The following is a 25,506-nucleotide window of genomic DNA, read 5'->3' on the forward strand; positions in this document are numbered from 1 at the left end:
TCTCCATGGCAAAATAATCATGTAATCAAATACTTTTGGGGAGATCTTGGTACATATCAACTAACAGGTTTTTTAAAATCATATAACTCACTTATTTAGGTAAATAAAATTTTGTTTGTATTTTGAATTGGTCCTGGTCTTAATTGGGCATTTTGGGGGTTAGAGTGGATGTTTCAGGACTAGGTGGGAAAATCATTTTTCAGCCTATCAAAATACCAGCGACTCATTTTCTATAAAACAAAATAACAGGAACAAAAAATAGAATGCATTTCAAAGCCCCAGAAAGCTGGTAGCTTAAGAGTCATGAAGCTTCTGATATTATCTATATTGCCTGGATACTGAATGATGACTGTACTTACTTTGAATTGGTAAATTATTGCCATTGAATTTTATTATTGAAAATTACTGCTGTTTTGAAGGGAAACTTGCATGTTAAATACTTTGCACCAATGCTATAGCTATTGCTTTGAAGATTAATCTGAATCTCATTTTATGTATGAAACATATAAAATATAAACATAGTTGAAGTCAAATTAAAATATATGTGAATAGGCATTTTTTTCTAAAATTAATCAGAGGAAATGAAATGAGTAATCAGAAGACAGATAAACAGCTTTGGAAAACGACATTTATTCCAAATGACTGAAGATATTTCATATCAAACTCTGTAAGATGAAGGGATTCAAATAGGTTTTCTGAATCCAAGTGCTTATCATGTGAATTAGTCTGTTTTTCATGTTTTGTATTATTGCTATATGTTACCAAATTTTTGCTTTGGCACAAACAAACATGTATTGAAACTGCATTGAGGCACTTGGAAAATGTGACTAAAGAGTGGACATTCAAAATCTTGCCACTTTTCTTTGGTGTGGGGTGATTCATCTGTAGAAACCCCCTGCAGCACTGAGTCAGAGTCAGATATACTCAGAGGTCTAAGAGGCCTTACCAACTGGACAGTTTTTTGTTTTTTAAGTTTGCTGCAAGCCTAACTTCCTTCAAAAAATCATTTTGGGTACTTGGTGGGCCTATTCCAAGTCAAAGGTCACCCTAACTGACTTTGTGATACATGTATAGCTATCTAGTAGTCTTTTTCTTTCCTGTATTTGCCTCATGGAGCCAAAAGGATGAACCCTGTACGTCCTTCACAGTGGAGACTTTAGCTTACTAAGTTGTAATTTTGACATAGTGAGCAGTAAACCCAAGAGCAAAAGGCAACCTGAGCCAGTGGAAGGAGCTTAGGATTTAAATTACAGGACTAGATTTGAGTCCTGCCTCTGTGTAGCTATGGTATGAACAAGTTAATAAACCTTTTGGAGTCTCAAGTATGTCATTTATTAAATGCAGCTGGTGAAAATAATGTCTGCTTCAAGGAATTATAGGTATCAAATTAGATAAAGTATACAGAAGTACTCTGTAAAGCTAGAAAAGTCTATATACATTTTTCTTGTTATTATTTATTTAAACTAATGTGCCTATTCTGTGTCCTCGGAGTAACATTTACAGAAATACATATTATATGCCTTGAGGAATTTGACAGCGAAACAGTCTGTGTTTTTAGTGATAGTTTGCCTGAACTGAGAATAGGAAGTCATTTTATTTTTAAAAATGGAGTTAAAGGATCCCAAAATGAACATAAAGCACATAATATTTATAAATAGCAAATATTAAAATCAGTATATACTATAACAGTAGACATATGTAGTCCCTGTGGCATTCCATTAAGCAGCTCGTACTGATTGAGGAGATATATATGGTAACATATACGGAAAAACGTAAAACTGCTCAGTATCAAAATTCACTGCTAGATTGAAAATAAAGTGATATACTTTGTTTTTTCTGGTGGCCCAGTTGCCATCTCCTGTAAAAAAGAAAGATCATCACTTGCCCTCTTGATCCCCTTTCCAAATCCATTCTTTAAGAACAGTCTTCTTCAAATTCTGGACGAGAAAGACACTGCCCAGCCTTTGATAAGTTTATGATATAATAGATACTTAAAAGAGATATACAACTAAGATAAGAAGATATACAACTTCTCTGTGAATACTGGACTGGGTAATAAGTGCCACAGCAGTTCAGGCGGCTGGGGTTGCCCAGCTTCTGAGACCATTTCCTAGTACTCTTTTCAGCACCTACTTACACATCATGCCTCATATTGGTTAAATTTTTATTTATGGGTGATTTGCCTCTCTACCTGAATCATAAACTCCTTGGAGGCAGGGAAGATACCTTGTCTTGGATTGGCCAAAAAGTTTGGAAAACCCAAATGAACTTTTTGGGCAACCCAATATTTCTTGGGTTCTCTCTCCATACCTGTTACCTAAACGTCAACCAGTGGTTATGGTTTAAGTAGAATCTTGTACCCACCATTTGAATTTAGCCAAAAATGTGTATTAAGATGCATTTAAGCTCTAACTTTCTTTTCCTTTCTTCTGTCTTTACAGTTGACCTGCCCCTGTTTTTCCCTCGAGATCAGCCAACTCTCACATTCCAGTCTGTCTATCACTTTACCAACAGTGGACAGCTTTATTCCCAGGCCCAGAAGAACTACCCATACAGCCCCCGATGGGATGGAAATGAAATGGCCAAAAGAGCAAAGTAAGTGAATCATTGTTTTTGTTGTTGTTTTATTTGGCTGTGTTGGGTCTTAGTTGCAGCACGAGGGATCTTCGTTGCATCTTGCAGGATCTTCCCTTGCGGTGTATGGATTCTCTAGTTGTGGCATGCAGGCTCAGTAGTTGCAAAGGCGCTTGGGCTTAGTTGCTCCACAGCATGTAGGATCCTAGTTCCCCAACCGGGGATTGAACCTTCTTCCCCTGCATTGCAGTGCGGATTCTTAACCCCTGGGCCACCAGGGAAGTCCCCTGAATCAATTGTTATTTCTTGCAAATAGGTAACACATTGTTTATCTAGTCCAGGAGTTGGCAAGCTACTGCCCTGTGCCTGTTTTTATAAATAAAGTTTTATTGAACCATAGCCATACCCGTTTTTAAACTTATCTTCTGTGGCTGCTTTCATGCAACAACGGCAGGAGGAGTAGTTGAAACAGACCACATATGGCCTGGAAAGCCAAAAGTAATTGCTATTTGGCCCATTATAGAAAAAGTTAGCCAACTGCTTGTCTAGCCTCATCAGGTAGATTGCCTTTTTTTTTTTTAATGGGTTACAGGATATCTCTGAAATCTACCTTTCTATTTAGATTAGATTCTATTTACTAGATGGGAGTTGGAGTTATGGATAAACAGTGTCTATGATGAAAATATCGACAGCTGCTTTCACATTTTTTAAAATGGGAAATTTCAGTAAACAAATAGAATTCTGGTCTTGTTAGTCAACATGTGGATCCAGTACCTAGTTTTTCATATGGAACTGTAGTGCCTTTGAAGGAACAGAGTGAGTTATATTCCTCATTGCATCTCTGCAGCCATTGCCCAGAGTAGGGCCTGCATCATCTTTGAATAAATGGCTATACAAATAACTTAGAACTATTAATATCCTTAGGGAAATAAGTTGGGAATTTGAGGTTGAAGTTAGCTGGAATTTGGAATTTAGAGATATAACTATTGCACTTGAAACTCTCTGTAGAAAGTGTTCCCCAGTCATATGGAATAGGTAAATATAAATTCAGAGTGTTTTTTATAGGTAAGACTTCAGTATCTGGAGCACCAGTCTTCATGAACCATGAAGCAACAGTGAGTGGGTCAATGTCATAGTTTCCAAAAATAAATTATAGAGTGGCAGGTGGTTATTATTTTATCATACGGCTGTATGCTCACACCTGTGATTCCAGCTAAAGGATGATCAGATCCAAAGAATTACAGAGATGAAGAATATCGATTCAGCATCCTCTTCATTGTTCATCCAATATTTATTGAGCATCTCCCATGTTGCAGGCAGTGTGCCCAAGGCTGGGGATACAGTGATAAACAAATCAGAAATTTTCCATGTCGTCATGGAATTTATAGCCCAGCAGGAGAGATCAAAGCCTTTATGATATCAAACTTGTGATGGTTTTTTAATGTGTCTACTAGTAAAACCTGGTCTTCCCAGACCTAGAACGCTCTTGATTGGTAAGGCTTCTTGCTCTTTTCTTCCCCTCTGTGGAGAAGGCAATGGCACCCCACTCCAGTACACTTGTCTGGAAAATCCCATGGATGGAGGACCCTGGTGGGCTGCAGTCCATGGGGCCGCTATGAGTCAGACACGACTGAGTGACTTCACTTTCACTTTTCACTTTCACGCATTGGAGAAGGAAATGGCAACCCACTCCAGTGTTCTTGCCTGGAGAATCCCAGGGATGGGAAAGCCTGGTGGGCTGCCGTCTATGGGGTAGCAAGAGTCGGACACGACTGAAGTGACTTAGCAGCAGCAGTGGATTCTCTTTCGGTCCCCAAGTGCCCCCGGCATCTCCTATACTTTCAGTAGTACAAGGCTTTCACTCACAGCAGAGTTGGGACTCTTTTAAATAATGACAGGACAACTTTCTCTAGAAACCCAGATTGCCTCAGATTCATATGTGGAATCCAGAGCTGTTGTTATCTGAACCTTCAGTGTGCCCTTCCTCACTGTGTTTTTCCTTTTTGTCCACAATGCCCAAGTCTGGAGTTCTATTTAAGGAAAAAACAAACATGCACAAAGGTAACTAATGACGATGAGTAAGACTTACTTATCTTGAAATAAACTTGAAAAGGGGGATTATGAAATAAGTTTTATGTTCGAGGAATTGCAGTTTAATTTTCTGGGCTTTCCCTGGGTCTACACAGGATCTTCCCTTAAAAGATGGGCTGTTATTTGTGGTATGTGCTGTGCAGTCTAAACTAGACGTGTTTTTGTGGTTTCCATGGCAAAGTTATCTCCGCGTGTATGTATGCACATATGCATGTGTATACCCATAGACACACATGCTTTTTCAGTAAACATTTTAGCATGTATGAATTGAGTCTTTAAGGAGTTACAAACCAAAGCCTATGATTTCAGTGTAGGCATATCATAAGTGAAGCCTGTTTATCTTAACAGATTGGTTTAGAATTGCAAGAGACATTTGCTTTACGTTACCACCAGCCTAAAGAAAACATCTGAAGTAATGTTGAAAAAAAAAATCTGCCTTCTACTATAGTGAAGATGGATCCATTTTAAGTGTAATAAAAGAGAAAGCCAGCAGCTCATGCTATAAAGAAGTAGTTTAAAAACTCCCTTCTTAAACTGACCCAAGTAACTTCTCTGAGCTGTGTCAGAAGTCCAGGTAGTGGATAAGCACAACCAGAGAACTGTCCTGCAGTACAGACTAGAGATTGGGGGAGAAGGTGAAGAGACAGGACAGAAAGAGACAGAGGCCAACTGCAGCATTCTTTACACTCCCTGCTTCTTTGTCCTGTGAAAATACTGTATGCACACAGTGTGCACAAGGCTGTAATTCACTTGAAGAGCTCTGCCCAGGACATCAACACTCTCGTGGTTTATGAACAGCACTACAGCCCTTGGAGTGGAGTCAGCTGTTTATTCCCTCCCATAGAGCAAAATTCTAAACATGTGAACTCAGAAAGGCCACTTTCTGGCACTGACCAGGGCTTCTCCTGTGACTTGTACTTCTTGCTCATGGCTGTCCAGCAAATTCTGTCCTCACAAGTGAATCCCTTCTGCTGGTGAGCACAGGCTTTGGGGTCATGTGCATGCCAGTTCTCATCACATGTTCTAATCTGTAAGCTCTGTCGCCTTGGGCAGGGCTATTAATCTTCCCAAACTTCTTTCTATAAAACAATACTGTACTCCTCCCTATGATAGGCTTGAGGTGAAGGGTCAGTCAGGGGGTGGACATGGGAAAGACCTTTGGTTGGATTTAGCTTCTGCTTTGACTTATGGTGCCTTTGCCTGCTGCTTTCCTCCTACTCTCTTTCTGCTCCTGCAAATCTCCCCTTCCTTCCACAGTCTTCCTTATGGTTTTCCATCCATATTAACTTACAGGCAGTTCTTTCACCTCTCTCCAGTTTTGGTTGACTATTGGTCATAGACTGCTTTGAAATCTCTTTTGTATTGTTCTTTGCTTTTTCACATTTTTGTATACATCTCATTTCTTTCATAAACCGGTGAGTCCTTTGAAGCCAAGGGTTTTGCATATTTCTTTTAAAGATATCTTTATCATTTAAATGTGTTTATTGTAGCATAATTTAGGTACACTTATAGTTTACATAAGAAAGTGAGGTCGCTCAGCCGTGTCCGACTCTTTGTGACCCCATGGACTGCAGCCTACCAGGCTCCTCAGTCCATGGGATTTTCCAGGCAAGAATAATGGAGTGGGTTGCCATTTCCTTCTCCAGGGGATCTTCCCGATCCAGGGATCGAACCCGGGTCTCCCACATTGTAGGTAGACGATTTTACTGTCTGAGCCATGAAGTAGACAGATTCAAATATAACTTTTGATGGAGTTTTGACAGAGTTACCTTCTACTCCTTTCCAGTTAGTCTTCTCACCCCCAAAACAATGCTTTTTTCTATCACCATGTCTTAGTTTTTCCTCTTCTAGATACTTCTTATAAATGGAATAATACAGATTGTACTCTTTCATATCTTTTGTGTTCAACATAATTAATTTTAGACTTATCTGTTATGGTATGATATTTCTGTTACATTATTCCTTCTTTTTTTCTGCTGAGTAATATTTTATTATCTGAATATACTATAATGTACTAATCCATTCATCTGCATATGTGTGTTTAAGTTGTTTCCAGTTTGGGGATTTTTATGAATACAGCTGCTATGAACTTTCTTACATAAGTTTTTAATAGGCATGCTTTCAATTCTGTGGGTCGATAATTGGGAGTGGGAATGTTTGTATGATTAACTTTGTAAGAAACTGACCACCTTTTTCATAATCACTGTACCAGTTTGTACTCTCACCATTAACATGTCAGGTTCCAGTTGTTGCATATCCTCTCCAACACTTGGTATTGTCAGTCTTTGTAATTTTAGCTATTCTAGAGGGAGTGAAGGGGTATCACATTGAGCTTTTAATTCTGATATCCTAATGATTACTGGTAAGCATATTTTCATGTGCTTATTGGTATAAGCGTTTGTTCAAATTTTGTGTATTTTTAATCAGGTTGTTGGGCTGTTTATTTTTAAGTTTTAAGAATTCTTTATATATTTGTCAGAAATATGTGTTACAAATATTTTCTCCCAATCCGTGGCTTGCTTTTTCATTCTCTTAACAGTATCTTTTGATGAGCAGAAAATTTTTAATGAAATCTATTTTATCAGTGTTTTGTTTTTATGTTAATATTTTTGTATCCTCATAATTATTTGCCTTCCACAGATGCATGAATAGATTCTCCTCTGTCTTTCTCTAAAGCTTTGGTTTTGGTTTGACATTGAGGTCAAATTCAAATGAATCCATCTCAAATTCATTTTGGGGTATGGTATGAGGTAGAAGCTGAAGTTAATTTTTTTTGTTTATATGTCTCCAGGTATTTAAGTTGTTGAAAAAACTTTTATTTTCCCCATGGAATTACCTTCATGCCTTTATCAAAATAAATAGACCATATATGAGTGGATATATTTCTGGATATTCTAGTCTACCTAGTTTTCTGTTTATATACGAATAGTTCTTAAAGTCAGGAAATGTAAATTCTCCAACTTTATTCTTTTTAAATATTGTTTTGGCTGTTTTAAGTCCTTTGTATTCCTGTATAAATTTTAGAATCAGTTTGCCAATTCCAACCCCAACCTTCAAAAAAGGCCTGCTGAGATTTTGATTGAGATGGCATTGAATCTGTAGCTCAACGAAGAACTGACTAACATTTTAACAATACTGAGTTTTCCAATCAACAACATGATTTTTGTTTAGATTTTCTATATTTTATCTCAGATATGTCTTAAGATTTCATGTGGAACTGTTGTATATTTTTAGTGGTTTTGCTTTTATTGTGAATGATAGTTTTTCAGATTTCATTTTCCAGTTGTTGCAAGTATTAGGAATATAAATGACTTTTCTATATTGACTTTGCTCAATTTATAATCCTACCAAGTTCTAGTAGCTTTTTTGTAGATTTCTTAGGATTTTTTACATACACAGTCATATCATCTGTTAACAGCTTTACTTCTTTCTTTCCAGTGTTTATAATCTATATGTTTTTTTGTTTCTTTCCTTTTTTTTTTTTTTTTAACCTTCTGTACTGACTGGGACCTCCAGTTCATTGTTGTACACAAGTGCTGTGAGCAGACATTTGGCTTTATATATCACCTTAAGGTTAATGTTAGCATTAGGTTTTACTTAGATGTCTTTAGTAAATTAAAGAAATTCCCCTATATTCCTGCTTTGCTAAGAGATTTTTATCATGGCTGAGTATTAAATTCTGTAGAATGCTTTCTGGTATCTATTGACATGATCCTGTGTTTTTTCTTTTTTATGTTAAAATGGAGAATTACATTCATTAGTTTTTGACTGTTAGACCAACCTTGCATTCCAGCAATAAATAAACCCTTCTGAGTCATGAAATTTTATCCTTTTTTATATTATTCAATTCAATTTGCTAAAATTGTATTGAGAATTTTATATCTACGTTCTTGAGTCATAATGGTCAGAAGTTACTTTTCTTGTATTGTCCTTATTAGACATTTATAGTAGCACTAAACTGGTTTCATAAAATGAATTGGCAAGTTTTCCTTCCTCCTTTGTTTTCTGAAAGTTTGTGTAGGTTTTACATTATTTTTTTCCTCAATGTTTGGTGGAGTCTATTTGTGGAAAAAAATTAAATGTCTGTACTACATATAGGGATATTCAGATTTTTACAATTTCTTCTTCCATTAGTTTTAGCAAGTTGTGGGTTATTTTTTAAAGAAATTTATCCATCATATTTAAGTTGTTGAATTGATTGGCATAAAATTGTTTATGGTATTGTCTTACTTTCCTTTTAATATCTGTAGGATGTAGTGATATAACTTCTTTGATTCCTTATAGTGAAAACTTGTATCTTTATCCTCTTCCCTGCTTTTCTTTAAAAAAAATCTAGTTAGGGGTTTATCAGTTTTTCTAATCTTTTCAAAGAAGCAACCTTTTACTTTGTTGCTTTGTTTCCCGTGGTTTGTTTTCCGTTTTGTTCATTTATGCTTTTATCTTTATTATTTCCTTTGGCTTATTTTCAGTTTAATTTCTTCTTTTTCAGTTTTCTCAAAACGGAAGTTTAGATCATTAATTTTAATCCTTTCTTCCTTTTTAATATAAGCCTTTAAAGCTATAAATTTCTGCCTAAGGTTTGTTTTTTGTTTTAGCTGTCTCTCTCAAATTTTGATATGTTGTTTTTCTTAGTCATTTTGTTAGAAAATTTTTTAAATTTCCTTTGTGATTTCTTTTTGAACCATGAGTTATTTATAATTGTGCTGCTTGAATTTCAAGTGTTTGGGGACTTTTCTAGATGTTTTATTGTTACTGATATCTAATTTCTATTTTGGTCAATTATAATCTGTATGGCTTTAACCCTTTGAACTGAACTGAATCCTTTGAAATCTGTTGAGATTTGTTTTATGACTCAACATGTAGTCTGTCTTGATAAACAGTTCATGTGAACTTGAAAAAAATGTATGTCCTGCAATTTTGAGTATAGTGTTTTGTATACATATTAGTTACTTGTTAGTATTATTCAGTCTTCTATATCCTATTTTTTGTGTGTTTATTATTATATCAGTTACTGAAAGGAGGTGTTAAAATTCCACCTATGATTTTGGATACGTTTATTTCTCCTTTTAGTTTTGTCATTTTTTTGCTTTTTGCATTCTGAAGTTTTGTTATTTATGTACATACATATTTAGAATTGTTACATCTTCTTGATCAATTGACCCTTCTATGATTATGAAATGACTCATGCTGTTTCTGATAATACTCCTTCACTTGAATTCTGCTGTGTCTAATATGAATCTAGTTTTACCAGCATTCTTGTACTTATTTTTTGCACAGTATATCTTTTTTCATCCTTGTTCTTTCATCCTGTGTGTGCCTTTATATGTCAAGAAAACCTTTTATAGGTTGTTTTTTTTAATCTAGTTTGATAATCTCTGCCTTTTAATTGGAGTATTTCATTCATTTACATTTCATATTATTAATGAGCTGGTTGCATATAAGTCTGCCTTCTTACTATTTGTTGTTTAATTTCCCCTGTTCTTTATTCCTTTGTTGTTCCCTTCCAAATCTTTAATTTGTTTTATTTGAATATTTTTTAGTATACCATTCTGTCTTCTCCTTGGTCTTTAAGTTATAGCTCTATGTACCATATTTTAGTTTTTAACACACTAAAATACATTCTTAATTCATATCAGTCTATGATGAATTAATACTATAACATTTCAAGTATAATGTAGAAACCTGCTGCTGCTGCTAAGTCACTTCAGTCGTGTCTGACTCTGTGTGACCCCATAGACGGCAGCCCACTAGGCTCCTCTGTCCCTGGGATTCTCCAGGCAAGAATACTGGAGTGCATTGCCATTTCCTTCTCCAATGCAAGAAAGTGAAAAGTGAAAGTGAAGTCGCTCAGTCGTGCCCGACTCTTAGCGACCCCATAGACTGCAGCCTACCAGGCTCCTCCATCCATGGGATTTTCCAGGCAAGAATACTGGAGTGGGGTGCCATTGCCTTCTCCAATGTAGAAATCTAAAACAGTATAATTCTCTTTATACTTCCTGCTGTCCTCTGATATATCTTCATATATCATGAATCCCACAATATATTGTTATTACTTTGGCTTTAAATAGTCAGTTGACTTTTAAAGAATTTTAGAAAAGAAAGAAAGGTTATGCTCCACTTTATTTGGTAATTTCCAAATAAAGGTAATGGAAAATATATTTCCCCTCCAAAAAGAAAAAAAAAAAACCCACTTATTTTTAAATGTCTTCTTTGGAACAGGCCATCAGAGAACCATGTCCAGCCTATATGCAGAGGACATTGAGACTCTCAGTCACCAAGAAAAGATACACCTGCATGACATCCAGGCACCTCTGCCTGCCCTGTGGACTTTGCCATTTATCATGCACCCCCACATACTTTCTTGAAATCATCACTGTAGTCCTATGAGGAGTTTAGTAAAGAAATTCTCACCACCCTTCATACATATAAAAAACCTGAGGCTCAGAGAGACTCAGTGACTTTCTTAAGGGCACGCAGGTAGCTTCTAGTGGAGTCAGGACTCAATATAGGGCCTCTGACTTTCTGTACATCCACACCTAGGCAGATAGATAAAGTTTTCCATTCTCTTTACCACTTCTGAGCCTCATCTCCCAGAGGCCTGGTATTTGAGTAACATAAATGTAGAGAAGAAATACATGTGGCCTTTAAGAGCACTGACCCTAAAGTCAAGAGAGAGTTGGGTGTAAACCTATCTCTGCTACTTACTAGCTGTGTGACTTTAGGCAAATTCATAATCTGAGTCTGTCTCCTTATCTATAAGGTAGGGAAGCTAGTTTAGAATATCAAGTCAGTTCAGTTCAGTCACTAAGTCGTGTGTGACTCTTTGCGACCCAATGGACTGCAGCACACCAGGCTTTCCTGTCCATCACCAACTCCCAGAGTTTACCCAAACTTATGTCCATTGAGTCGGTGATGCCATCCAACCATCTCATCCTCTGTCATCCCCTTCTCCTCCCGCCTTCAATCTTTCTCAGCATCAGGGTCTTTTCTAATGAGTCAGTTGTTCCCATCAGGTGGCCAAAGTGTTGGAGTTTCAGCTTCAACATCAGTCCTTCCAATGAACACCCAGGACTGACCTCCTGTAGGATGGACTGGTTGGATCTCCTTGCAATCCAAGGGACTCTCAAGAGTCTTCTCCAACACCACAGTTCAAAAGCATCAATTCTTCGGCACTCAGCTTTCTTTATAGTCCAACTCTAACATCCATACATGACCACTGGAAAAACCGTAACGTTAACTAGATTGACCTTGTTGGCAAAGTAATGTCTCTGCTTTTTAATATGCTGTCTAGTTTGGTCATAACTTTTCTTCCAAGGAGCAAGCATCTTTTAATTTCATGGCTGCAGTCACCATCTGCAGTGATTTTGGAGCCCCCAAAAATCTGTCACTGTTTCCATTGTTTCCCCATCTATTTGCCATGAAGTGATGGGACCAGATGCCATGATCTTAGTTTTCTGAATGTTGAGTTTAAAGCCAACTTTTTCACTCTCCCCTTTCACTTTCATCTAGAGGCTCTTTAGTTCTTCACTTTCTGCCCTAAGTGTGGTGTCATCTGCATATCTGAGTTTATTAATATTTCAAGTAGGGTATGTGATTTTCTATTGTTGATGAACAGCAGAAATTTAACATCTTAAAACAACACAAATTGTTATCTCATACTTTCTGTAGATCAAGAGTCCAACACAGCCTTCCTCACTTCTCTGTTCAGGGTCCCGAAAGATTAAAGTCAAGGTGTTGACTCAGGCTGTTACCATATGTGAGGCTCAGGGCCTCTTCCAAAGTCATTCAGATTGTTGGCAGAATTCATATCCTTGTGGTTGTAGTACTGAGGTCCCTGTTTTCTTGCTGAGTGTCAGCTAGAGGCTGTTCCCTGTCATGTGGGCCCCTCCATTGTCAAGCTTTTAGTGGTACCTGAAATCTTCATACTTCCAATTTCTGACTGTGTCACTGACATCTAGACTCAGATTTAAAGGGTTTATTTGATTAGTCTAGGCTTACCAGTTAATACCCCTTCCTTCAAGTCATCAATCCATTCCATGTAACATAAACCACTTGTGTGTGTGTTTGCTCTGTTGCTCAGTCATGTCTGACTCTTTGCAACCCCATAGACTATAGCCAGCCAGACTCTGTCCATGAAATTTTCTAGGCAAGAATACTGGAGCAGGTTGCCACTTTCCTGTTCCAAGGGATCTTCCTGGGATCAAACCCACATCTCTTACATTTCCTGCGTTAGTAACCCACTGACAAGAATGAAATCCATCATTTTCACAGTCCTGGGGCTTATACAGGGAGTATATACCACGGAGTGAGGACATAGGAGCTATCTTAGAATTCTGCCACTACACAGGTAATACAGGTGAATTGTCTAGCATAGGATATGGCATGTTGTGAGCATTCAGTAGATGTTAGCTATCAATGTCATCATCCCTGGAGGAAAAACAGAGATTTTTTATTAGAAGGTAGCAGAGTCAGCATTGCTATCTACACATGTGACTGTGTAAAACAGTCCCTCACCTCAGTGACTTCACCAGAGGTTCTTCAGTTCTAAGCTGCCCCATTCATGGTTGCTACCCTCTGTGGTTGTGTCTTCTTGTTGCCAGTATAGCTGGTTTGAAAAGTGGAAAAACTCCAGCCTTCAATTGTTTAATCTACACAAAACCAACAATCACTGAAAAAAAGTTGAACCCACTAGTTACCTACCTTGGTATCTTGTACATAGCTTTAGTTCTCTCTAGAGGAATGAACCAGGTAACTTTTATAATCCTTCCTAGCTTGATAAAAATATGAATAGATGGCATGAGTTTTCCCTGAGTTTCATTGTATAAAACCTTAAGTTGATTCTAGAGGTCTGAGTAGGTTCTTAGAATAGAATTTAACCTCCAAACCACCTACTGCAATGGCTTGTCACACATTAAATCCATCATATAAATGGAATATTTTAAAAAATAACTTCTCAGTCAACACATGGGAGTAATTCATTGTGAACCATCTAAAACATCTTGTTGTTTTCCCCTTGCCTCCAGGTCAGAAAGAGATGTTATTTTCTTATTTAGAAACTTATCCAAAGCAGTCTATATTTCCCCATATGTGGCTTTTCACCATGCATACTTCTATTATTTGTCATTCCTTGATTGTCCTTGCAGAATAACTTTCTCTTTCAAGAATTTTTTAAATTGTACATTCTGGACTACTTCAGTTATTTTTCTTCATTAATACCTTAGTATTCCCAAAGACACTGTTTTCTTTAGACTTCTCATTAGCGGCCAAATGCTTCAATCCAGTCTTACACATTCGTCTTCTAAGTCAAACAGATAAAGACAGATCTCCTCTCCTCAAGAGAGAGGGGTTAGATGTCCCCTCATCTGATATAGCCCCCCATCCATCCCTTACTGTGGCCTCTGGGCCCCTCTGGGATGCCATGGAGCACAGCATGGAAGTCCCAATCCTAAGAGGGTTCTTCACAGTATGGTTTCAGGACCCCTGAGGCCTGAGAATTCCTTGGAGACCAGAGTAGGGCTGGTGATGGGGAGGGGATGATCATGAAGTATAAGTGGTTATAATGTGAGCCTATTTATGTGTTTGTTTCTCCAGAAATTACTCACTTGCGCCTTCTGGTAATATTTAGCTGTGGCATCAGGCGTCTCTCTCGGCCCCTGTGCTTGGCCAGCTGACCACAGGGAGTCCTGGTTGAACCAGCTTTGGGGCCCAGGTAGCCAGTCATCACTCAATGTTAGGGAAAACCCTGATGGGGACTTCACAGCACTCTCCTGGGACCACTGCCCCTCCCCTCTCCAATTTATGGTTATATTTTTGGGACTCCCATCTGGCATCCAAGGGTAGGGGTTGACCAGGAAGGTAAGAATTGCGGCCACTATGACTGCATACCCCCACAGCCCTTCTGAGGTGGGTGGTGTAGCTGCAGAACTGAGCCACTCTGGGCACGAAGCTCCCTGGGCAGAAGGGAGAACCCCATGCTGGGCAAAAGCAACCAAGCTTAGGCTCCCAGGAAGCTTAGCCACAGGGGCCCATCGGGGCTCAGACCTCAGTGGCAGAGCCTGCAAGCCCAACTGCTGCTGTGATTCATGTGTTTTCTGTTTTCTTTCTTTTTTTTTTTTCCTTTGAGTTTCCTAGGAATAGTTCCCTTTAAAAACTCCCAACCTCATCTCAGCTGAACTCCCCTCAAGAGAGAAGAGGGAATTTTTCAGGTCCAGGCTAGCCTAGCTTGGGGGATGAGAGCACCTGTTGAGGACAAGAGAAGAACCAGTGATGGTGCCTGCAGAGGAACTTGTCGAGGACCCCAAACCTTCCTTTCCTCCAACATGCCCTGGGTTCCTGCGTGCACATGCTTACCATCCCCCAGGTTTAGAGATAGAGAGCATGTGCATGCATGCTCAGTCATGTCCAAATCTTTGCAACCCCACGGACTATAGCCCATCAGACTCCTCTCTTCATGGGATTTCCCAGGGAAGAATACTGGAGTGGTTGCCATTTCTTCCTCCAGGGGATCTTCCCAACCCAGGAATCGAACCTGGGTCTCCTGCAGAAGCTGTGTGAAATTATTGCATCCTTGAACTTGCACAGAGATTCATTTTGAAAAGTATCTTCAGGGGACTCAGTTTGTTTTTCCTCTGAGAAGAGAGAGCAACAGAGATGGGAGGAATCCAAATGTGCCTGGCGTCCAGGCCTCCTCTCCAAATTGCGTAGGTCAGAGAGAACATGTTATTTATTAGAACCTGACATCTGTTGCTGTGAAATGATAAGCTCCATTAAAAAGCCTGGCCATCAATTACTGCTAATACAGCCCTCATCCTGGAGTAGGCTGCTCACCATTCTTCCAGCCTGCACAGACCAGGCTGTACCAGGCACGGAGCGTTCACAGCCCCAAGCAGCCTCCCCACTCCTTCCACACGACCCCGCAGGCCATCTCTTCCAGGTCCTCCATCTGTGTTCCTGGCTTCCTTTGATTCCACTCTTTGGCCACTCTGTTTTGGGGACTGAACCCCCTGTCCAGGCTGCTTTCTTATTGGAAAACAGGGTGAGGCTTTACCCTCTGGTCTCAGTCATGCAAGCCTGAGTCACACAAGAAGCTGCAGGTGGGAGGGTAACAGAGTGATCAGCAGGTCTAATTGGAGGAATTCACCTAGTTGTCCTGTTGTGAAAGCTACTGATCAGCTCAGGCTTGGATTCTGATTATCCCTCCCAGATGGGAAAACGTTCATGTATAACCAAGTACAGCTACTTCCTTGTTTGTGAGTTATACTCCTACATTTTCTTAGAAAAATAGACAGATGTCTTACAGAGTCAGAAAGGAAAGAGTCAGGGAGTTGGTTTGGGATTTTATAGTGTACCAAAGTAGAAACACATACTTACGGAATTAAAGTTGCCTTTGAATGGATGGAAGGAAAACCGTAAGTAACGAAAATGCAAAAAATAATGGCCTGGGAGTTAAGAGACCTGGGTTTCATCTGGACACCATTATTAATTTCCTGTGTGAACTTGGAAAGGACACTTCACATTTCTGGGCCTCAGGACCCTCATCTGAAAGTATTGGGCGAGTAGCCAGTGATCACCAAGCTCCAACTTATTTCTGGAATTGTAAATGAAAATTATGTTTAAGGTAGTTTTACATACTTTTTTATTCTTGTTGAAAAAATTCCATCTCTGTTGCCAGAGGTCAGGCACAAATTGAAAACACTGCTAAATGGAATTAAGTACACTACGTACGTGATGCTTTTTTGTACAACCCGTATCTAATATTTATAGAACACTTCAGCTGTGGAACGTGCACACAGATGCCCTGAACACACACACCCAGTAAAATAATTCTCGATGTAATACTTTTTCAGATGTCAAGTTAAAACAGCTTCTTGGGAATTAGGCTTGACTGTTCAGATGTGCATGTTGGTTTCTGACAGGTGCTGTTGGGGCTGCTCAGGGCTGTCACGTGTGATATGGAGTCCAGCCAAGGCAAGAGGGCCAAGCCTCACGGTTCTATCACTTCTCATTAAGGCATGAATTTTAGGGAAGGGGGAAAGCATCAAAGAACAGCCATCCAATCTGCACATCATTAGTGACAAGCAGAGGCCTTTTTCCTGCAGAAATGAGATTCTGTCTTGTTTGTTGTCAGCTTCCTCAGCACAGGGGCCACCTGTGAACATGAGCTAGATTCATGACTTGTTAAAAATCACAGCTTTATAGAGGTGAGCAAAAACAGGGCACAGATACTGGGGTAGTTACCACTATGCCAGTGACCTCCCAAATCCACAGCCAGTAACAGAGCTGGGTTAGGTGCCCAAGCAGGATTGCATCTGGGAAGGTAAGTTTGTCAGTAGTGGCCAGTCTCAGGCTGTGGAACATGGAAGGGACATCAGGGATCATCCAGTACAGCCAAGGTTGAGTGTGGTCAGCATTTGCCATTGTGGTGGAGATTAAATGGAGTGATTGGTATATTTAAAACCCTCAGCACAGTGATTGGCATAGATTTAACACTTCATTTTCATTTTCTGGAAGAACTTGTTCAGGGCCATACAGTACAGAGATTAGAACCCTGTGTCCCTGATCACTGGTCCAGGGCCAGCCCAAGCCATCTCTGACCTCCCCCCGTTTCTCTGCCCGTTTCTTGCTCCCTTGCTCACAGGAGCAGCACAGTGGAGTCAGGGGCTGAAGGGTAGCATGCCTGCATTCATGTGCCCGTCACCTTCCCATGGGGTGACCTGGAATGGGAACCTTCTTCCTAGCGTCTCACCTTGGAGGCTGAGGGCTTCTGTGGCAATGGAGGCAGCCCGAGGTATTCTTGAGCAGAAACAGCTCTTCTGAGAGTGTGGAGACCTGGCACTGAGTACCTTTAAGGGAAGGTAAACATTCCTGTGGCTTGACTTATTACTATAACCAATGGGCCAACGAAGAAAAGGGGTGTCGTAGCAGAGCAGGCCAAAGGAAGGACACTGCTTCACAGCTGCCTGCAAACCAGCAGGAAGGCTGCACATTGAGAAAAGGACAAAAAATTCCAGTGACTCCTATCTTCCCAGACAGACAGAACCTCTGGCACTTAGTCATGCCTAATGGAAAATGGAAGCCGAGAAAGCAGAAGTGAGCCTGGAGTGATCTCAGGTAGTCCTTAATCCAGAGTCACTTCTGAGGAGAAAAAATGGTTTGCTTCCTTGTGTGCCCTGGCTGATCAGGGCTAAGTTGCCAGGTAGAGATGCCATGGTGTGGAAAGAACAGGCTTTAGAGCAACTATAATTGTAAGAATCAAATGCAACAATGGCTTCTGCAGTGAAGTTATTGCTTGTATTGCTAGTAAGTCATTCAGTAAATAGTTAAGAGCTATATACAGTACAGTTGACCCTCAAACAATGCACAGGTCAACTTATAGTCGACTCTCTGTATCCAGAGTTTCTCTGCATCCACGGATTCAACCAACCACAGACTGTAATATTTACAGTTGAAAAATATCCATGGTTAAGTGAACCCTCACAGTTTAAACCTGTATACTTCAAGGGTCAACTGTATATACAGAATATGTGCAAGGTACTGGGGACAACACACACACACATGCACAAGGTTGCTGCCCTCCTCCAGGTGCTGAAACTCATCCACCTGTTGTGTAGAATCCCAACTACAAAGCTTGCTGATTGATTTTTGGAACGGTCCATCACTGGGTGAGATTCCATTCCAGAGATGGGGCATCCATGGCGTTAATTCCTCAGTATATTGAGTACAAGTCAGAATTGCAAAGCAGGAGGCTCTGTAGCTCTTCTAAAACTCAAATTTAGAAAACCAAAATTTTCCATTATTGATCATCTGGGGGATCAAATAACCCTTAAACTGTCATTATTTGAGTTGCCAAAAAAGTGAAATTAATGGGAACATATATGTAAAGGCAAGATTATATTGTTTCTTTGTCAGAATAGGTGATAATGGATCATTCAGTCAGTCCTGATCATCTTATAGATGATGATAATAATAAATATACATCAAGTACACCAGCACAGCTGTTAACAGCTTATGTATTGATATTTTAACACTGTGACTCTCACAACAACCCTGTGAGACAGGTAGTGCCATTACACCATTTTATACATGGTAAAGCTGAGGCCCCGCAAAGTGAAATGGCTTGTCCACTAGGTCATAGTGTGACTTAGTGTAGGATCTGAGGATATAGTTTGGGTTTCCCAACTTTTAGACTGATATTCTGCTATTATAATGCCCTGCCACTCTTCCACAAACTGATCGCCCGAGGTATCCTCAAATTGCCAGACAGCTGAGGTCAGCTGTCTGTTTGGAACTACAGAGCTTCGATGCTCGCTCAGGTTTGGTGAGCCATAGTATGGATCTGTAGTGGCAGACATTTAGGTTAGGTTCTGTCCAGATCACCAGCCCTCTTCCCATTTGTTTATTCATTCAGCAAACATTTATTGAATTCAAAGTAGGTGTCAGGCACTATGTTAAGTGATGCTTGGGATGCAGTCTGCCTTCACTGGACGAACTTTCTGAGATGAAAGTTCTACATAAATGACTTATCAGGCAGCAGCCTGTGCAATGTGCAGGTGAAACACAGTTGGGAGTCCAGAGGAAGGAGATGGTATCTGTCTCCTGAGATTGAAGTGGCTGGCACTGGAGGTCAGAGGTTGGACAGGAACTGATGTGCAGAGATGGAGGGAGGATGCTTCTGCCAGATGCTCAGAGGCCGGGGAGCACAGGGGTTCCCGGTAGGCCAGTCTGCTTTGAGGAGGGCTGCAGTAGCTGAGGCAGGAAAAAAAGAAAGAAGAGAGGCAGATAGCAGAGTTCTGCAAGGTGGAGAGAATATGTGCTCTGGGCTGACCCAACCAGGATTCAATTCCTGATTCTGCCACTTTCTATTGAGCATTTTGTTACCTCTGTGGATATTGGTTTTCTCATCTGTACAGGAGGGTGACAGTCCTGTTTCACAGGCGGCCGTGGATGTTTTTTGGTTTTTGTTTTATTTTGGGGTCTTCATTGCTGTGTGTGGGCTTTCCCTAGTTGTGGTGAATGGGGGCTACTCTTCTTTGTGGTGCATGGGCTTCTCATTGCGGTGGCATCTCTTGTTGCAGAGCACAGGCTCTTAGCACATAGGCTTCAGTACTTGTGGCATGCGGGCTTAGTTGCTCTGTGGCATGTGGACTCGTCCCAAAGCAGGGATTAAATCTGTGTCCCCTGCTCTGGCAGGTGGATGCTCAATCACTGGACCACCAGGGAAGTCACTGTGGATATAAAATGGGAAAATGATTGTAAAATGTCTGGGTTATTGTGTGCAATTAATGATAACTTGTTATTAACTGCTATGCTAAGACACTTGATTCTCTTTTCTGTAGGCAATAAGGTTTTCCTTAAATCAGCAAATTACATACTGATACGGTGACCTGCCTTGGCATAGGATCACAATAGATCCTCCTTGCCTTGGAAATAATAAGGAAAGCAGTAAAAACTGAGATCTGTGGTCACACATGTCCATTCCTATAAAGGAATCCTTGTCTTGGGCCCTTTTACCTTTCCTTTGCCACCTCAATGCCGAAAGACCCAGTCTTACTCTCCAAGTTAGGGGCTCCAGTTATAGCAATTGAAAATACAAGTTGCCCAGGGTAAATTTGAATTCTATAGAAACAACAAATAACTTAGTATAAGTATATCCTTTGCAATATTTAGGATATACTTATACTAAAATGTTATTTGAAGTGTACTTGAAATTTAAATTGATGTGGGCATCCTTTGTGAAGGGACAGCTCAAGAATCAATTGAACAGTCTGTCCACTGACTTGGGGAGGAGAACTCACCCATTTCCTAATCCTCTCCCTCTGGTAATAAAGGCTCAGCAAGACTTTGGCCGTGCCTTCAAATCATTTCCTGGGTAGAGACAGTAAATGCTGACAGGTCCTGCTGTGTGTCTTTGGGGTGGGAGCAGAGGTGGGGGGCGGGGTGTGGGATGTCTTGTACCAGCCTTCACATCTCCCCAGCCCTCTTTCTTGTGAACATTCTCATAGACAGTTGGCAGAATAAAGACAGCCTTTGTGGTCTAGTAACTTGTCTCGTGAAATAAGGGCAAGCCCTCTTCACAAAGGTTCTTCTAGGAACATTGCAAAAGTGGGGACTGTAGCTGCTCCTGTGATGTGAGTAACTTGAAACAGCCAGAGCAGGCGTGATGATACCTGACTGGATGCTCCTTACTCTGGGAAGTCTAGGGACTGCAGAACTGGAGCTCGGAGGATGATCCAGCTGCCCTACTGCAGGTGAAATAAAGAAGACCCAGGGAAGGGAGGTGCTTTGCCCAGGGTCACACAGCTATCCAGAATTGGAGTCTGAACTTCAGTCTGGGTCTGCTGCCTTGCATTCTTTTGTAATAATTCAGGGGGTCTGAAAATTTCCCACACACTTGTTTGGTGGACTTGGCAACATTTTCTCTGGATGACTTGATAACTCTCATCTCCAGATATCAACTGAATCGCGTGTCCTTCAGCACTGCCATGCTCAGCTTCATTCTTGCCACCCTTAAGAGCAAGATTACTACTGATAGAGAGTTCATGGCACTTTCTAGACCAGCTTGATCTTGGCCTGCCCCAACAGTGCCTCCTTGCTGATCCCTTTGCCCCACCCTGACCAAGTGTTCTGTGGTTGAGATGGAAAAATCCACCTCAAAGCAGAAGGCTTTTAACCTCGGTTTCAGAGGAGTAATTTCTCCACATAACAGGAGGTGAAAATTAAAATAAAGCAGGGTGTAGGTTGGAGCAGTACAGCACTCCTGGGCTTAAGAGTGCCTTTGACCTGTCCCCCCAAGACTGGAATGATGATCTGGCTGCCAGAGAGTTCTTAGAGGATGCCTTCTGTTCAGTGGTGTCACTGGCGAGATGGTATTAGCCCTAAGACCAGCTTTATCTGCACACTCTGAAAGCGGACCTGACGGTGCAGGCAGAGCCAGCCCACGTGGAAGCCTGGAGCGGTGATCATGGGATCTTCCACTCTTTATTTTCTTGTTCTTGCCACAACCTGTCATGAGACCAAGAAAACTTGTTTTGAAAATGCTTGACAGCCAAAACAACCTGTTCTCAGCCCCGGACGAGAGGGTTTGTCCTCTCTGACCATTTCTGTACTGTTTGATGTTTGACTGGCTGCTGACTGGAAAAAATGAAGTTTCTGTTTTCTTCTCATATTGTTCACAGACCAGGGCCGGCAGCTTGCCAGGTCCTTGTTTCCCGTTTTATTCCCCAGCCCTTCACCAAAGAGATTTTAAGACAGTGCCTGAGTTTAAGTGATGAATGTGAACATTAGCAACATAAACTTATGAGGATTTAACCTCATAAGAGCTTGCTTTAACCTCAAGCAGAGCTTGAAATGTGGGTTGTCTTTCCCAGTCCCATTAGATTTCAACCTGTGATTTTCCACTTGTGTTTGTCCTCTTTCCTGAAGTTGAGTGTGTGAGTCAGAATCTCCAGTTATCCCAGTGGCTACTTTGGGCTTCCGCATCGATGGCTCTGAGACAGCAACGTCTCTTCTCCTCCCAGGGGTCTTGGTCTTAGATGGTCTTGGGTGGGTCCTGTGAGTGGGAAGGAACCACTTCACTTCTATTCTGCAAATAGAGGGGTTGGACTGGATAAAGTATTGGCAAACAATTTGTTGTTGTTTAGTCGCCAAGTCATATCCGTCTTCTTTTGCGACCCCATGAACTATAGCCCGCCAGACTCCTCTGTCCATGGGATTTCCCAGGCAAAAATACTGGAGTGGATTGCCATTTCCTTCTCCAGGGGATCTTCTCGACCCAGGGATCGAACCCGAGTCTCCTGTATTGACAGGCGGATTCTTTACCACTGAGCCACCTGGGAAGCCCTTGACAAACAATAGCCAGAGGGCAAATTTTACCAACTGCTTGTTTTCATAAATAAAGTTTTATTGGAACATAGCCCCACCCATTTATCTTCATGTTGCTCATGGCAGCTATCACTCCAAGGGCAGAGTTGAATTGTAGACAGGATATATGGTCAGCAAAGCTGAAAATACTTGCTATCTGGCCCTTTACAGAGAAACTTGCTGATCCCTGGATTAGTTGACATTTAGGGTTGTCTAATCCAACTTTTTATGACTTTTGAACTCATAGCAGTTTTTTTTTTTCTTTTATAGCAAGAACTCCTGAAGTAACTAATAAGGGGCTAACTAGAAGGGACCTCTCTCTTCCCTGCAGTAGTTACAATGCAAAAGGTTGGGACTTATTTTGCTATGTCTTTAGTTTATTTTGCTGTATGTCTGTATTTGTTTATTGGTCTGGCATCTTTGGTGTCCATCAATTTTGGTAAAAAGACACCAAAGCTGGGTAGGTCTGATTGCCTCCAGTGGCATGGTTCAAGGTGGGACACCCATCTGTACCCACATGGAAGAAAATGAGGATTTGTTTGCTTGATAACTATGGCAGGAAAGGGAGCCAGTACTGCCTTGAGAACCTGTGTGGCTGCCCAGACCCACCCCACCTGCTGTTTGTGTTTGCCTGTCTGAGTCTGAGCACTGAGAGTGGTAAGCTCTGAGCATTGAGCTCAAAGTGGTAAGGTAGGTTGGTGGCCATGGCTAGAAAAACAGGAAGAAGCCTTGAAAAATGCAGAGACTAGGGAAGAACTAATCTTTTTAATCTTCTTCCTTGGTGCCAGTTCAAACAAGAGGCCAACACAAAATTTGCATCCCAGTGACATACATTCCATACCCACATTCCCAGTGCATAACAGAGGATCCCAGGCAAAGAGCTGCATGGTCCTCCTGTCAGGCCACCTTAGCCTGTAAAGAACTTTTGTCCGAACTAGAAAAAAGTGCCCCTTTGGGTTGGTGCGGGCTTGGCTAACAGCTTTGAGTAAGAAAACCTTGCCCCTTTCTCTTGGCATATAGCCCTGGGTAAACTAGCAAGTGGGCAGGGGCTGGATTTCAGCCTCCACTTGCTCCCTTGGCCAAACTTCTTTTGCAGGACAGACACTGCACTGCCTAATGCAGCAGCCACTCCTGCCAACTGGCATCACTGAAGTCTAGGTGGGGTGGGGGTAGGGGGGTTCCTCTCACAGGGGCTTGCTGGCCAAAAAACAGGTCAACTCTGCTTGACTTTGGTTTTTGAGACCACAGCAGCGTGGGCTGGTCCCCTGCATGTCCATTAATACCCACTCGCTCAGCAGTGCTATGGAGCAGGGTGGCCGAGAGCCTCGGATCTGGGAGCACAGGGACATGGTCCCCCCACAGCTGCACCGGGGACCCCGATCTGGTCAAGGTGCTTACTTTGGAGAGCCCACGGCCTGGCTCTTCTTTGCCAACTTCTGACCTAAAACTGGCTCAGCTCAAGGAATGCACACAATTTTCCACAGTTACATCTCAGAGGTAATACGCTGGCAGCACAAAGAAATGTGCTAAGAGGGCCAGAACAGACGAGCTCACGGCAGTAAGAACTGACCTCACCCCCTGGGCTCTGGGTTACATGTAGCCCAGGGTGCACAGTGACGACATTGCACCAGGCCACCCTCCTCTGCAGGGCGTGTTGTTGGCGTGGTTTGAGAAGGCTGTTATGCACTCCTCGTGGGTGAGACAACTTTGCGGTGAGATCTGGTTTCCACCTCTCAGCTCACGTTGGAAATTGTATTGGGCCAGCCATGTGGGCAAATTTTGAAAGATCCCTAACCTACCCTTTTCATTTTGCATCTGTCAGCAGTTCCCAGCAGATAGTTCAAGGCCAGAGGATTGGGAAGAAAGCCTGGGAGCCCAGAGTAGCCAAAGACCCAATATCTACTTCCGGTCCCCTTTCTTGGTTCTTAAAAGGCTCCTGGGAATAAGAAGGAATGTAGTTTGTTGCTGTTCTGAGCCCCTAACCAGTGTGGAGTGCTGTGCTAAGGAACAGAGTCCTGTGGACCAGAGCGCTTCTCTCTGTGTACTGGAAAGATACAATGGAGGGGAAAATGGGTGGAGTGTGGGCATTAGTGCTGCTGCACCCCGTGGGGAAGATGATGGGAGCCCATGAAGTTGGCACTGGAGAGTAGCCCTGTACCCTAGTTTCGGACCAGAGCCTCAGGGTTGAAAAGAAGGAAACCTCCCAGTTAGGAAATGTTCCCAATTTAAAATTTTTACTTTTCCAAGTCACCGGACGCATGATGATACCCAACACTTTTAGCTGCAGGTGTTATGACCAGAGATGGGGTGGGGAGCAGCACTCAGCAGGGCCCTTCTAGTGGAACATGGGTTCCCCAGAGCCATGCTCATCCCTCTCCAAGCCTGTGGCCACGGAGGGCCCCTGGAGCTGGCAGTGTGCTGCCACAGGGCCCTGGCTCATGTCTGAACCTCACTCTGCCTTTGCCACGCACCTGACCCTGGGTAGGTTATCTGCCATCTCCCAGCCTGCCTCTTCATGTGCACAGTGGGAGCAGAGCAAAATTATCTATTTCATACACATGACTGTTGCTTGGATTAAAATGGGGTTATTTTTAAAAGCACAGTATAAACTGTAAAATACTAAGGGTCGAGTTAGTTCATTTACTTCTCCAGTAACTATTAAATGCCTACTAGGAGCAGGCACTTTCAGGCAGTGCCCCAGGTATTCCAGGCCCTCCCGTAAACATGAACTGTTCAACACATGTGTGGTAAAATCAAGTGAAACGGGAGTTCCTCAGCTAGGTGATGGGAGGGGAAGGTGGGAGGAAAGGAAACTACTCGGGTGTGAGTTCTGACCGTGTGCCTGGCACTGTTGCTTAAGTTTCTCTCTGGGGTCATCAGAGAGAAACACGCAGAGACTCAGAGAGGTCTCCGAGACACACAGCCACCAAGTGACTGACCCACGTTAGAATTCAGTTCCCAGTGATCCCAGATGTTCCCTTG

The 25,506-nt window shown here is 41.7% G+C and overlaps 1 protein-coding gene across 3 annotated transcripts in view; it reads left to right on the forward strand.

Moving 5' to 3' along the window:
• The window catches only part of BABAM2 (BRISC and BRCA1 A complex member 2), a 401,843-nt gene that overhangs the window by 362,495 nt on the left and 13,842 nt on the right, over positions 1–25,506 (forward strand). For all 3 annotated transcript variants that reach the window (XM_043917462.1, XM_043917464.1, XM_043917463.1), the window contains exon 11: positions 2,442–2,595. In XM_043917462.1, the coding sequence (XP_043773397.1) occupies positions 2,442–2,595 (154 nt within the window). The remainder of the gene's footprint in view (positions 1–2,441; positions 2,596–25,506) is intronic.

The sequence above is a fragment of the Cervus elaphus genome, chromosome 11 (genome assembly GCF_910594005.1).
Source record: "Cervus elaphus chromosome 11, mCerEla1.1, whole genome shotgun sequence".
NCBI lineage: Eukaryota > Metazoa > Chordata > Mammalia > Artiodactyla > Cervidae > Cervus > Cervus elaphus.